Source organism: Dysidea avara, chromosome 3 (assembly GCF_963678975.1).
Source record: "Dysidea avara chromosome 3, odDysAvar1.4, whole genome shotgun sequence".
NCBI classification, from domain to species: domain Eukaryota; kingdom Metazoa; phylum Porifera; class Demospongiae; order Dictyoceratida; family Dysideidae; genus Dysidea; species Dysidea avara.
In genome coordinates this window covers 8,866,009-8,879,870 of record NC_089274.1, presented here as the reverse complement: position 1 = coordinate 8,879,870, position 13,862 = coordinate 8,866,009, and the positions used below count along the sequence as shown (strand labels likewise).

Genomic DNA, 13,862 nt, shown 5'->3' with positions numbered 1-13,862 from the left:
TGGTTTCTTTGTAGCTGAACTATCTACAAGGTAACTTCTTCTAGCTGATCTCTCTACAGGGTGATTTGTTCGTAGCTGAATTCTGTACAGGTGATTTGTTTGCAGCTGAGCTCTTTACAAAATGGTTTCTTTGTAGCTGAACTCTCTACAAGGTAACTTCTTCTAACTGATCTTTCTACAGGGCAATTTGTTCATGGCAGAATTTTATACAGGGTGATTTCTTAGCAGCTGAACTCTCTACATGGTGGTTTCTTTGTAGCTGAACTCTCTACAAGGTAACTTCTTCTAGCTGATCTCTCTACAGGGAGATTTGTTTGTAGCTGAACTCTCTACAGGTGATTTGTTTGAAGCTGAACTCTCTAAATGATGGTTTCTTTGTAGCTGAACTCTCTACAAGTTAACTTCTTCTAGCCGATCTCTCTACATGGTGATTTGTTTGTAGCTGAATTCTGTATAGGTGATTTGTTTGCAGCTGAGCTCTTTAAATAATGGTTTCTTTGTAGCTGAACTCTCTCAAGGTAACTTCTTCTAGCTGATGTCTTTACAGGGTCACTAGTTTGTAGCTGAATTCTCTACGTGGTGGTTTCTTTGTAACTGAACTCTCCACAAGGTAACTTTTTCTAGCTCATCTTTCTATAGGGTGATTTATTTGTAGCTGAATTCTGTACAGGTGGTTTGTTTGCAGCTGAGCTCTTTAAAGAATGGTTTCTTTGTAGCTGAACTCTCTACAAGGTAACTTCTTCTAGCTGATGTCTCTACAAGGTCACTAGTTTGTAGCTGATCTTTCTACATGGTGGTTTTTTTGTAACTGAACTCTCTACAAGGTGACCTCTTCTAGCTGATCTTTCTACAGGGTGATTTGTTTGAAGCTGAACTCTCTACAAGGTAACTTCTTCTAGTTGATCTCTCTACAGGGAGATTTGTTTGTAGCTGAACTCTCTCAAGGTAACTTCTTCTAGCTGATGTCTTTACAGGGTCACTAGTTTGTAGCTGAATTCTCTACATGGTGGTTTCTTTGTAACTGAACTCCCTACAAGGTAACTTTTTCTAGCTCATCTTTCTACAGGGTGATTTATTTGTAGCTGAATTCTGTACAGGTGGTTTGTTTGCAGCTGAGCTCTTTAAAGAATGGTTTCTTTGTAGCTGAACTCTCTACAAGGTAACTTCTTCTAGCTGATGTCTCTACAAGGTCACTAGTTTGTAGCTGAGCTCTCTACATGGTGGTTTTTTTTGTAACTGAACTCTCTACAAGGTGACCTCTTCTAGCTGATCTTTCTACAGGGTGATTTGTTTGAAGCTGAACTCTCTACAAGGTAACTTCTTCTAGCTGATCTCTCTACAGGGAGATTTGTTTGTAGCTGAACTCTCTGCAAGGTAACTTTTTCTATTGATCTCTCCACAGGGCGATTTGTTTGTAGCTGAACTCTCTACATGGTGGTTTCTTTGTAGCTGAACTCTACAATGTGATTTTTTCTAGCTGAACTATCTCTTTCCATGATTATTATTATGATTATTATTATTACTGAGCAGTCAGCCCTGCTGGTGTGCTCAGATTTGCCCGAATACATGTAACACAATTACAATAATGATTGTAGTCCAGTTCTAAAAATGTCAGCATCTGCAACTTCAACAAGATCTACTGGTAAGGAGTTCCAATCATTAATTGTTCTTGAAAAATAACTATTTTTTTCATAGTTGCATGAACTCCCTACAAGGTAACTTCTTCTAGCTGATCTCTCTACAGGGTGACTTGTGTGTAGCTGATCTCTATACAGGTTTCTTATTTCTAGCTGATCTCTTGAATTCTTTTCAGGGTGACTGCTCTATTAGGATGACTGCTCTATTAGAGTATCTCGATCTCGCACTTGCTGCACTAAGTTGGATTTCGTGTTATAACTCCGTGGCTTTAAGTGTGATTCTTCTACACCATTGATGAGCTTTTCTAAGATGATTACTCCATCTGTACAACTATTTTCAAAGCATTACCCCAAGTGGTTTATCTGGTAGGCGTGGCAAGCAGTCGTTTTTTTATTAGCTGATCTCGATTGCGTAATTGTTACACACTGTTGGTTTTTTCGTTGTATCTTCCTGGTTTTTAGCTCGATTTCTTTCAAACCACAACAGTTTGAGGTTCAATAGTTAACCTATTCACCCACCGATTTTCAGCTTCTTCCCATACGCGGTTTACCCTGTAGGCGTGACAACATATTGGTGTTATTTTTCGTGAATAATCGCTCATAACTCTTTGCCTGTTTATCGTATTCCAGCCAAAGTTTGTACCGAGATGCGCCTTTATATCCCCCTTCTGTGTGCCAAATTTCAAGGCAATCGGATAAGGCGTTCGAGTTTTATAGCAGTTTTTGTAAGTGTGCGACAAGAAAAAGAAAAATAAGAAGAAAAAAAACGAAGAAACTGAGCCAATTTTTGAAGTCGCATATCTCGGGAACGCGCGAAGCGATTTCGCTCAAATTTGGAATGTAGAGTACTGCAGTTGGGGGGAATGTCCACAGCAAAAATCGTCTTGTTTCATCAAGGAAGCACAGAACTACGGAGGTGTGAAAATTGCGTTTTCTTTCTTCCTGTCAATATACTCACGGGTGTTACGTGCCGGCTTCTTGGGCCGCACGACACACTACCGTGTGTCTTGATATAGTCGTGTTTATTTTGTATGCACACATACTAAATACATGGTAAGTGGTGATTGCACTCCGGGGGTGTGCACTGCTCGAGTATGCCGAGTGCATACTGCCCCGGGATGTTTCCACACCAATCAGCATGTTAATTTATAATTAACAATCAGTTAGTGGCCTGCAGACAGAGCAAAAGACATGGCTTTGTGCTCACCTACAGATAACACCATGCCTACAGGTTCCATGTATGCCTACAGACAGTATCACACATTCCTGTACACTAAGACACATTAATACACTTCCAGATTGTTAAACTATTAACATCATACACAGTGTGCGAAATAACATTCCGTCACAGGACAATTTCTGTCAATTACACCAGGTGTCAGCCTATAATTTAATTTGTCATTTCAAAGTTTATAGTGTTAGGATTTGGCTAGGATGGAGGCCAGACATGATGGTATTGAGTCATTGACATGTAATTAAGTTGTGTGTTTTTGGCTTGTACTGACCACAAAAGCATGTCCAAGTTAACCTCTGAGGTTAACAGTTTACTATGTTGTGCCAGCCCACTTGTATCAGTCACCTGTACTGCAGTAGTAAAATGTATTCATAATCTGATTTCTATTAGTACTTTAATTTACTTGTAGTATATCACCTGCACAACCAAATTTTAAGCCTAAGCTAAGTTTGACCATATACAGGGTAGCTATATCATTCCAAGGTAAGCAGATGAATTAGTCCTTATGACTCCTTTCCTACAAAGGCTCAATTGATTCCATAGAAGCCCTTTCATGTGGCCAGTAGCTACTCTTTAAATTGCTGTACTATCAGTATCAGTGAGTGTTTGACAAGTAATCAGCTCTACAGTACATTGGTGGCCCCAATGTTTGAAACAAATATACAAGTGGTAGAAACACAGGAAAAGAGAAACAATAAGTTAAATTGTCCGGTCAAATTGCTTGATGTCCACTCAAATTTCACAATGTCCTGACAGTACGACAGGACATGTCTGAAAAGTTATTTCTCACACTGCATACAGCTTCTGGAGTAAAATTCCTTAAAAACACAACATTGGTTTGGACAGTATTGAAAATTTGTGTTTCATTTACGACAATGTCATGATAATGTACTAGTAAGAAGAATACAATAAAATACTCTTCTGCTGGGAAATATAATATTGTACTTTCAGGTGTTTCATATATATAGTGTGCCTTAGTGGTATATGGTAGTAGCTTTTAACACTGTATTCAAAGTCTCCAGCACTGACCAGCAGGCCTGAAAGACAGCTGGAGTGGTGATGGTTAACACATATAGCTGCACAATATGATTACGGCCATCTGGTAATCAGATGATATACCAACATAACAGACATATCAAGTAATTTCCCAAGCCTAAGTGTGGTCATACAAGCTGTCAGAAAAACCATCTAAAAGCAGACCCTACAAGCTGAAGGCAAGTTTAGAAAGAGCAGCAACTTCAAGCTGATGCTATCTCAACTTAGCTCTTTGCACCCATATGTATGATAGATTTTGCAAAACCCAATCACACATTTCAATTCCACTTAGTACTGCACACTTACATGTTAGTTAACATCACTATGTCAATCAGGTAGTTTATGATCCAAAGTGTTATGCTCTGATCATAGAAGGCAACTTGTAGAGGGAGGGTATAGGTAGACACATAGCACAATATGGTGATGAATATCTCCCAGTAAAAACTGAACGTTGACTTTGGAACAAGCACATACCTGAGCAATACAACATAAAATGTACTTAAAATAATTCTAAAGTTTCACAGTGTATACTTTATAATTGCTACGTATATGTCAACATCCAAGATTTTGATTTCATTGAGTCAGTTGAAAGAGTTTGTGGCAAACTTTGACTATTACAAATGCTACACAATATTGTACGTACATACAGTGTTGGGCCATTAGCTTCTGAAAGCATCTACACTAATCCCTACTGTATTATGCTTACGGCATCAGAATAAAAGAGAAGAACCGATCTGCTTTTTCTTGACATCCACTCCACCATACTGTTTCCTTATCCAAATTGACACCAGAAGGAATCTGAGGATCTATGCCACTATACCGTCTTCTTTTTTCAATCAGTCCTTAAGAAAAGAATTGGTATATAACCAAATCACAACTTATAATAGATATGTGCTCATAATTAAACAAAATTTACTGAATATATAACAAATAATATTTATTTATTGTGCTATTAAAACTGAAACAAGTAATATAACTACATAATGCTTTTTCAGGATAATTATTACTATAATGCAAAATTATGAAATACAGTGTACCCTGTAGATCCAATTATTGTACACTCGGTTTGTTGGAAAATATGGTCTGCTCATTTGATTCAGATCACCCTAGTAACAAGGTGAATGCATGGACATGAGGTTAGATGTGGTATGTGGGTTGTAGGGCTTTTCAGAGGTGACTATGGACAGTAAAAACAGTCTTATATAGAAGTGCGTAGTACGTATTTCAGGACATGTAAAACATGGAGTTGACTGTAATATCTATTTTTCTGCACTTACACTGTACAGGCATACATGCTAACATGCTAATAGTACAGAAACTCTACTGATTTCATTTATAAGACGTTTAAGTAACACAGCCTTTTCCATCAAGTACTTACGTACCAGATGCCTGAGACATAATCCTGCCTGTCTGACTCAGTTTAAAAGGTGTATCAAGGTCATTTGCTAAACCCCTTTGCCATTTGACTTCTGCAGTTTTGTAAGGGTCATCCTGTTCTTTTCTGTAGCGCATAATAGTTGTACCAGGACTGATACGGCATGATATAGGACATGCTATTTTCTTCATTACATCATTTCTCCAGTATCCAGCAATGTCAGTATTCAATGGTTCTCTACATCAGACAGTGAAGAGAAACAAGTATATATTTACTGCTTTCTGTACATATATACATACGTACTTATAGTCTTGGAATAAACTATATTGTGTTGTACAGACAAGGAAAGTTAATGCATTCGGGGAAGCAACAGACAAGTGTGTATTTTACAGGAACCTATTATTTTTATTACTTGGTTACGTAATTACTGCTTTATAGTATCCAACACTGAAGGTCTGACAGCAGCAACTTGTGCTAGTAAACAGGAATTAGACTTCGACATTAATTAAAACAGCTATTATGTCTACCGGTATGCAAACTAGTTGAATTTTCTTGCATGTACCAGGTCAGGTAACTATCAACGTACAAACCTTTAGTAATGTAATGGAAATCTGCTTAAATATCAATGAGTTAAAGAAAACCAACAATGCACCAAGCACATTTCAAGACCCCTGTTTAAAGCAGTCATAAACATGCAGTGCTCAGTAAAGTCAAATACCGTGGAACTTTTGTAGGTGTATGCAAACACATTGACACTTGCACACATGGCATACATACCTGTTTATGTATATACATATATATATACAAAGCAATGAAAATATTAACTTACTGAACTACCAATGAATCAGGCTGAGTTGTTGAGGCCGCTATTTTAGCACCTATTTTCCTATTGGAGGAGCTATTTTGAGCTGAATCATTATCTGTGTGGTGTTTCAGATCATTATCTGTGTGGGGTTTCAGATCCTTCATAGCTTCACTAGCTAACTCCCATTGTTTTAACTCACTGTTGATAATTAAACAACTTTTTTATTACAATACAACAGCATTGCATGGGGGTATACCATATCGTGTAAGATGATTCACTCACTTCTGAAATAAGGGATAATGTTCCAATAATTTATTGAGGTCACTTCTAGCAATGGAGAGCACTTCACAATAAGTGGCACACCTCACAGTTACATTGTATGGTGATCCATTCAACATTCCAAACTGCCAGTATAGACAAAATTATTACCCACATTACACATACCCATGTGTTAGTTGTTTGTATGCATATTATGCTTTTTGCAACACTTTGTTGTGTGTATATGTAAATGTTCAATGAAGGTTTATAGATCTATTAGAGATTTTGTAACCTCAAATTTGCTTTTGCAGCCTCAATTTTCTCTGACGACGATAAGGCAGTATTGGTTAGGTAAAACTAAGTTCAAACAACTTTCAGATTGACCAGAAACACTTTCAACAAGTTGCTACGGAATTTAAATATATGTATATATATTTAACGGAATTTTCTACTGACTAACTGACTGACTGACTGACTGACTGATTTCTTCAGACAAGCATAGCTTGATAATGGCTAAGGCTACGGGCTTAATTTTTTCACTGTTTGACGTCGCCGGCCCGAGAGTTGCTTTTTGGCATACCGCAGTACATACAATGCATTCTTCATGGACGCTTACCAGTGTCCTCCTTTTTGTTCCATTCATCTTCCATTCATCTAGAGGTGCCTTTCGAACAGTTCTTGATTCGTACTGCTGTGTAAAGGGTTGAACACAGCCGAGAACGAAGCGTAATAGATACTTCACTTTTCAGACAACAAATTGATATAACTGGGGCATGCGGCACCATTTTTTTTTCTTTTGGTATGCGTAGATTGCAGGGGTGCTTTTCGAACAGTTCTTGGTTTGAAATGTTGTGTAACGGGTTGGACATAGCTGACAATGAAGCACAATGAATACTTCACTTTTCAGATGATAATTGATAAAGCTGGGGCACGTAGTGCCATTTCAGATGCGGTATGCGTGGGTTCACCAGTCATAATAATTATTTACAAAAAGGTTAACAAACCAGTACACAAAAAATTTCAACTAGAGTAGGGACCATAGCACATCAATAAAAAGTACTGAGTAATAGTTAGACACTCATAATACGTGTCTCCAAGGATTTAAAAAACCTGAGGTAATTACTGATGTCAGCGATGGTTTTTAAATCCTCGAAGATGCTTATTGCGAGTGTCTAAGTGTTTTAGACAATGGTGTAGAAGCAGTGAGTTAGTATAGAGAGTTCCCATTGTAAACAACGAGGGTATTTTAGCGAGGAAAAGATGTGAGGTCACGCAAGCTATGGAGCGTGAATAAAGATTTGTGAAGTCGATAAAAAGTATATTTGAGACATTATAGATATGTGTGAATAGCAGTGAATGGGAATAGTTAGTGCCAGCATGGCTACCTAGGTCTACAGAGCACACTTTAATATGGCAAAGGCCACAAACTGAATTTAATGGCTTTTTTGATTAACTATAGCTACCACGATGGTCTAATCCCCACTGAGATATCCACGGATAACAGCGTACCTGAGTGTAATTTCTTTCTTACAATATGCTCGCAATTGCTTGGTGTTTACTGATGTGCAAAAAACTAATTGTCCATAAAAGGCTAATTGCATTACTGTGGGCCATGTACATTGTGGCTGTAAACAACTGTCCTATTGAGCCAGGTGTCTTACCAGTTAAGAGACCTGATACCGGGTTTCTTCGTAAATAAGAGACCTCCACACATCAAAAGAAACGCTGCATGCAATTGTCTAATGTTGTATTTTATCCTTTACACCCCAAAAACTAATGCCACAATCAAAAGTTCCTGGCGTGTGTTGAAACATAATGGTGTAGGAATAATGTTCTGAGAACTAACACAATTGATCATCAGATGCTAGTGTATAAAACAAATGGGTTGAGTGCTCTGTAATTATTTCACCTGTCAAATGAGTGTGCACTGAGTGATATGTGCTTAAAATTTATAAACAAAAGAAAATGTTAATTTAAGCTGATACAAAAAATTATGCATTGTTCAGAAATATACAATAGCAAACGCTACATAATATGCACATATCAATATGTACATACCTCTCCAAAGTAACCTCCAGTTCCAAGTCTGTTCACAACACAACTTAAATCTTCTGAGAGAAATTCCACAAATCCTTTTTTCACAAGGTACAATTCTTCTCCCAGGTCTCCAGCATGGAAGATAAAGTCTCCAGGATAATGAAGATTAGTGACAATTACTTTTAACAGTTCCTTGAGAAAAGTTGTTCCGGCTCCTTCAAAAAATGGAACGTTCTGGACAATTTCTCCAAACTCATTAAACATCACTTCATCCTTAAAGTTTTCTGGCAGTTCATGCAACAGTTCTGATGTGCTGTAACCTTCTCCCCTGTAAGCATTAGAACTTTAACTACAAGACAAAGTAAATATTTTCCCAATAGCTTTGGTAAACTTATACGTATCTCCAGTCTCATTACTTTTATGCGACTTCATTTTAAATTACAAAATTCATAAGTGCATGTAATCATAGATAGTATATACTATGTACCCGGGATTGTGTACTGCTGGTTTTCAAAGGAACGATCATCGTTGTATTCGTTAACACTTTTCCTTTGTAGTGTACCAAGCAAGTGTTGTACTAGGCAGCATAGAACTGGAGCTCAACAGCGTCACATCTGTTACCTTCTACAGTTCCAATGGCTAGAGGAGAGATCCTGATCGGCTATGTGTCAAAGCCAGAAAATCGGCACAAGCTGAGCAGTGTAAAATAGTGGTATCTGCTTCGAGTTGTTGGAAGGTGTTTGGGGATCTCAGTCTTTGTTAAATGGCTAAATATGTCACTTACTATGATGCTGCTGGTTGAGTGGACACAGATGAATGGTTTAAGATAGGCATGACAATTGTAGCTTGGTTTTTTGAGTCATTATTCGATGGCGAGTTTGAGGCTTGTAAAATCACTTGCATGATGTTTATGCTATATTTCAAGCATTTTCCAGTCTATTGAGAAGTGTTCTAGTGTATCCTTGCATTGTTTACATAGTGTTGAAAAGGTTAAATCTTTCGTATTAGTAAATCGCTAGGAGGTGGCCAGTTTTACGGGAAATGTTTACGAATACTAACAGAAGACCGTATATTGAAGTACAATGCGGATTGGCTGTGTTGATTAGTGTTAACGAAGTCGGTACGTAATCCCGGGTATGTAGTATATAATATCTATGATGTAATTTACATTTACATTCAGTATACAATATAATATTACACTTTAAGTTTTCCCACTCACCTATACTCATTCCACAACAGGTCAAAATGGTGCTCGATGTCTTTGACAACTGCTTTATCTTGCATGTAGAAACTAACATACTTGACTAAAGCATCCAGTATATTTCTGAACAGCTTTCTACAAGCATACATAGCAACAAGAAATCATATTAGTACATATACATTAGGGCTGTGCCGATACTGATATCAGAATTTTATTGGCTATTTCCGATATACAGGTTTTGTAATGAACCAATATCATATACACAGCTGATACTTCAAAGTCAAATGGATATGCATTACAGCATAACAGAGTATGTAGCATGATCACTATGGTTGTGTTAAATCACTATGATTCATATGCTATGTAATCCTTTTACTTGTTGGTACTTATGACTGTTCACGAGAAGTTTTTATCCCTGATTTTATCGGTGCAAATCACATAACAAACAAACAAAAAACACCAAAAACCCAAAAAAGTGGTGCAAAAAAAAAAATCCTCAGAAAAAAGATAAAAACCTGGATTTGAACCCAGGCCAACTCATGCTAGCTGAAAAACCAGGGCACAGCTGAAAATCAGCTTTAGCTGATGCTGCCTCCCTTTTAAAATAATAAACAAAAAAAAGTAAAAGATCTTTACCATTTGACAACTAATATAAATTGCTTTGGCCAGTAAGGCGCTTTTCATGGTACTTATACTACTTTTAATAGTATAACTCGAGTGAAATATCTATATTGTATATAGACTTGCAATTGACCAATAGCGATACTCATAATATCGGTACTGATACTGATATAATATTGATATCTATACAGCCCTATCACCTTCCCTTCATGTATGTATGTATGTATGTATGTATGTATGTATGTATGTATGTATGTATGTATGTATGTATGTATGTATGTATGTATGTATGTATGTATGTATGTATGTATGTATGTATGTATGTATGTAATGTAATGTATGTATGTATGTATGTATGTATGCATGCATGTATGTATGCAAGTATGTATGCATGTATGTATGCATGTATGTATGTATGTATGTATGTATGTATGTATGTATGTATGTATGTATGTATGTATGTATGTATGTATGTAATGTAATGTATGTATGTATGTATGCATGCATGTATGCATGTATGTATGTATGTATGTATGTATGTATGTATGTATGTATGTATGTATGTATGTATGTATGTATGTATGTATGTACATACGTACATGTGTGGTTAACTAACCTGGAGTAGGAATTATTCATCAGAATTGCTGTAATGGTGACAACACAGATGTTCCACACTATAAAGCCAATACACATGGTGAAAATGATCAGAACATGTTCAGAAACTGAACGGGGATGGAGGTCTCCATAGCCAGTCTGTGTCATGGTCGCAGCACCAAAATAGAATGACGTTGTGTAGCCAATAGTAACATGAGTGGAGTTGATAATATCAGTCTCTGCATAAGGCCAACTACTTTCAGCACATCTGCAAAAAACAATTGATTGTACAGTACCTCTGACAATTTGATAGTAACTTGGAAGTAATAGTACAAATAAGTAAAGTAGTCATTTCACTTAGTTTTTGCACACTACACTTAACCCTTAAACGCGCAAAGGCCATTATAGTGGCCCTCACGCATGGCAGTAAACAAAGCGCTGTAACTTCCGAACCATTGTCCCTATGGCTACGCAACTGCCATCATTTAATTCGTGATGTAATAGCGAATGAAATGATATGTAGGGTTTTACCTTACACTGAAACACAGGGCCAAAACTCGCCATGAAACTAATTTTTTACGAAATGAACACGTAAAACTGTTTACATACCTTTGGAAAAAGACTCGTATCTCCTTCTCAGTTCATTCTATTGTTCTGCAATAAACGCCGATTGATTCGCCATTCAATTATGCCTCAGGCCATATATGGGTCACGTGACTCAGCCATTTACAAATATGGCTGCCACCGGAAGGAATACGAAATCACGAAAAGTCAAGACGCTGTTCTTCATCGCTTCATAATAAGTGAGCGCTTGTTGTTACAGTGGTTATTTAAACTTCCCCTGATAGCCTATTGAATAAACTTTCTGTTTATATAAGGTGTTAGGCTAATTCAGTTTAGCAAACTCTCACCACTTTCAATATAAAACCAATTTTGGTAAACACGCATTTCTCAAAACCTGCGTGCGCGTTTAAGGGTTAAAAAAACAGTATCCAAGACTAGCCTAAATATCAATCTGCTTACTTGACTGCTGAAGGTGTGGTGCAACAAATTACAGATGATTCCCTCTTTACTCTGATATGACAACACACCACAAAGCCATTAATACGCTGTCTGCAGAGACACCACATTGCAAATCAAAGGAGGACAAAGGTACTGTAAGCCCATGACGTGTACATCATCCCTACATACTTCAGTGTGTCAAGAGGCACCTGTTGGGTGTCTGAATCAAACTCATAGCAATAGCCACTTTTAAATTATGACTGGCATCAGTTGGTTAGTTAGCCAGTAGAAATATTTTTAAAACTTAATAGCAACTTATTGAAAAAAAAAAATCACATGATTGTGAGTGGCTTTGATTCGCGTCTGATTCCTTTACCCTGAATAACTGTGCTATATAATATACTTTTATTGGATTAGACAGTACATTACAACAGAGTTGACTGGATATCCTGTCTTGTCGCCCCAGCCTTGGACTATTTGTTCTGTTGAAGTGTTTCTAATTGACGCTTGTTCTCAAGGTTCTTGATGCCTAAGCAGAAGGATAAGACCAGTAGGGGAAAGACTATGGGGGAACCTTACCCCAGGAAAGGAGAAAAACCTGATGGTGAGGATACTTTGTACTGTGATAGATGTACTAGCGCTGTTGAGCAATTGATTCAATGTGAGAAATGTGAGATGTATCTGTGTTCAGGCTGTGAAAAAGTTCCAGAAAATGTGATGATAATTGTAGGTGAATACAATCAAATGCACTGGTTCTGTCAGTACTGTGACCCACTGGTTAGTAAGGCCCTGTGAAATTTTGGACAGGCTTGTACAATTGAAAGTCTTTCTGAGGCAGTGCAGAACAGTGTGTCAGCATGTTTAAAAAAGGTAACTTCTCAGCAGCAGCAGCAGCAGAGACTTCAGTCTATTGAAGAGAAACTTAAGAATTTGGAGAGTGGCCTTATTAATGCTGTGTCAGAATCTGAAGAGAATGGCTCTCTTATGGATGCATCAACACACCAGAGTCAACCTTGTCTTGGCAATAGACTTGGCTCTGCCTCTGAGGTTTTATCCTCCTTTATCAATGAAGAGAAGGAGAGAAGTAGAAGGCGCCTGAATGTAATAGTGCACAACATTCCAGAATCGTAGCTGAAAGTGGATCAGAAAGAAAATCATATGACATCAGCAATGTTAAGTCAATATTCGACAAATATGTGGGAGTCAAGGTTGAGGTCACTAATGCCAATAGGATAGGCCGTAGAAAGGATGACCAACATAGACCTAGGCTGATTGAAGTAACTGTCAACTCAGAGCGTGAAAAAGCTATGCTTTTACGTAACTGCACAAAGCTTTGAGCCAGGGACAACCCAGAAGATATCCAAAAAGTGTACATAACACCAGACTTGACTCCTCGAGAACAGAAGCAAAACAAAGCCTTGAGGACCCAATTGGCAGAGATGAACAAAAGTGAGAAGAAGTACATGATAAAAAATGGCAAGATTGTGCAGAGGGGGGGTTAACACCTTCCCTCTGCACATATCCTATGGACTGCTCTTCTGTTTGTACGACTTTGAACTGTTTTTTGACCAACGCTCAGAGTATCTCTAACAAATTACCTGAGCTTCAAGCCTTGGTAGCTCAGAACAATTATCATGTGTTGGGTATAACTGAATCCTGGTGTAATGACTCTATCATAGACAGTGAGCTTTATTTAAAGGGTTATAATCTTTTTCGTGCTGATGGAACCGGTGGTGGTGTTCTCCTCTCCTTGCATGAGTCTTTATCAGCCACATTGTGTGCTGCCTTGATGTATTTTGGCGTGCACTTTGGTGTAGTGTCTCACTCAGGGACAATGAACAACTCCTTACTGGTTTAGTTTATCGTTCTCCATCCTCAAGCGATGACAACAATTGTAGATTAATTTCGGCCATTAGGGGTATCAATGACTTGAACATCTTTTCTCAAGTCCTACTCTTTGGAGACTTCAATGCTCCAGGGATTAATTGGGAGGACCTTGACTATGCTGGGAGTGAAACATCTCTGGCTGCTTGTTTACTGGATGCTATCAATGATGCTTATTT

The 13,862-nt window shown here is 37.8% G+C and overlaps 1 protein-coding gene across 3 annotated transcripts in view; it reads right to left on the bottom strand.

Annotated features, from left to right (window-relative positions):
* The window catches only part of LOC136249247 (uncharacterized), a 112,806-nt gene that overhangs the window by 45,781 nt on the left and 53,163 nt on the right, over positions 1-13,862 (bottom strand). For all 3 annotated transcript variants that reach the window (XM_066041210.1, XM_066041212.1, XM_066041211.1), the window contains 8 exons: positions 10,820-11,065; positions 9,601-9,717; positions 8,403-8,709; positions 6,369-6,490; positions 6,111-6,284; positions 5,289-5,518; positions 4,613-4,748; positions 4,213-4,380 (listed from right to left, as the gene is read on the bottom strand). In XM_066041210.1, coding sequence (XP_065897282.1) covers positions 4,213-4,380; positions 4,613-4,748; positions 5,289-5,518; positions 6,111-6,284; positions 6,369-6,490; positions 8,403-8,709; positions 9,601-9,717; positions 10,820-11,065 — 1,500 coding nt within the window. The remainder of the gene's footprint in view (positions 1-4,212; positions 4,381-4,612; positions 4,749-5,288; positions 5,519-6,110; positions 6,285-6,368; positions 6,491-8,402; positions 8,710-9,600; positions 9,718-10,819; positions 11,066-13,862) is intronic.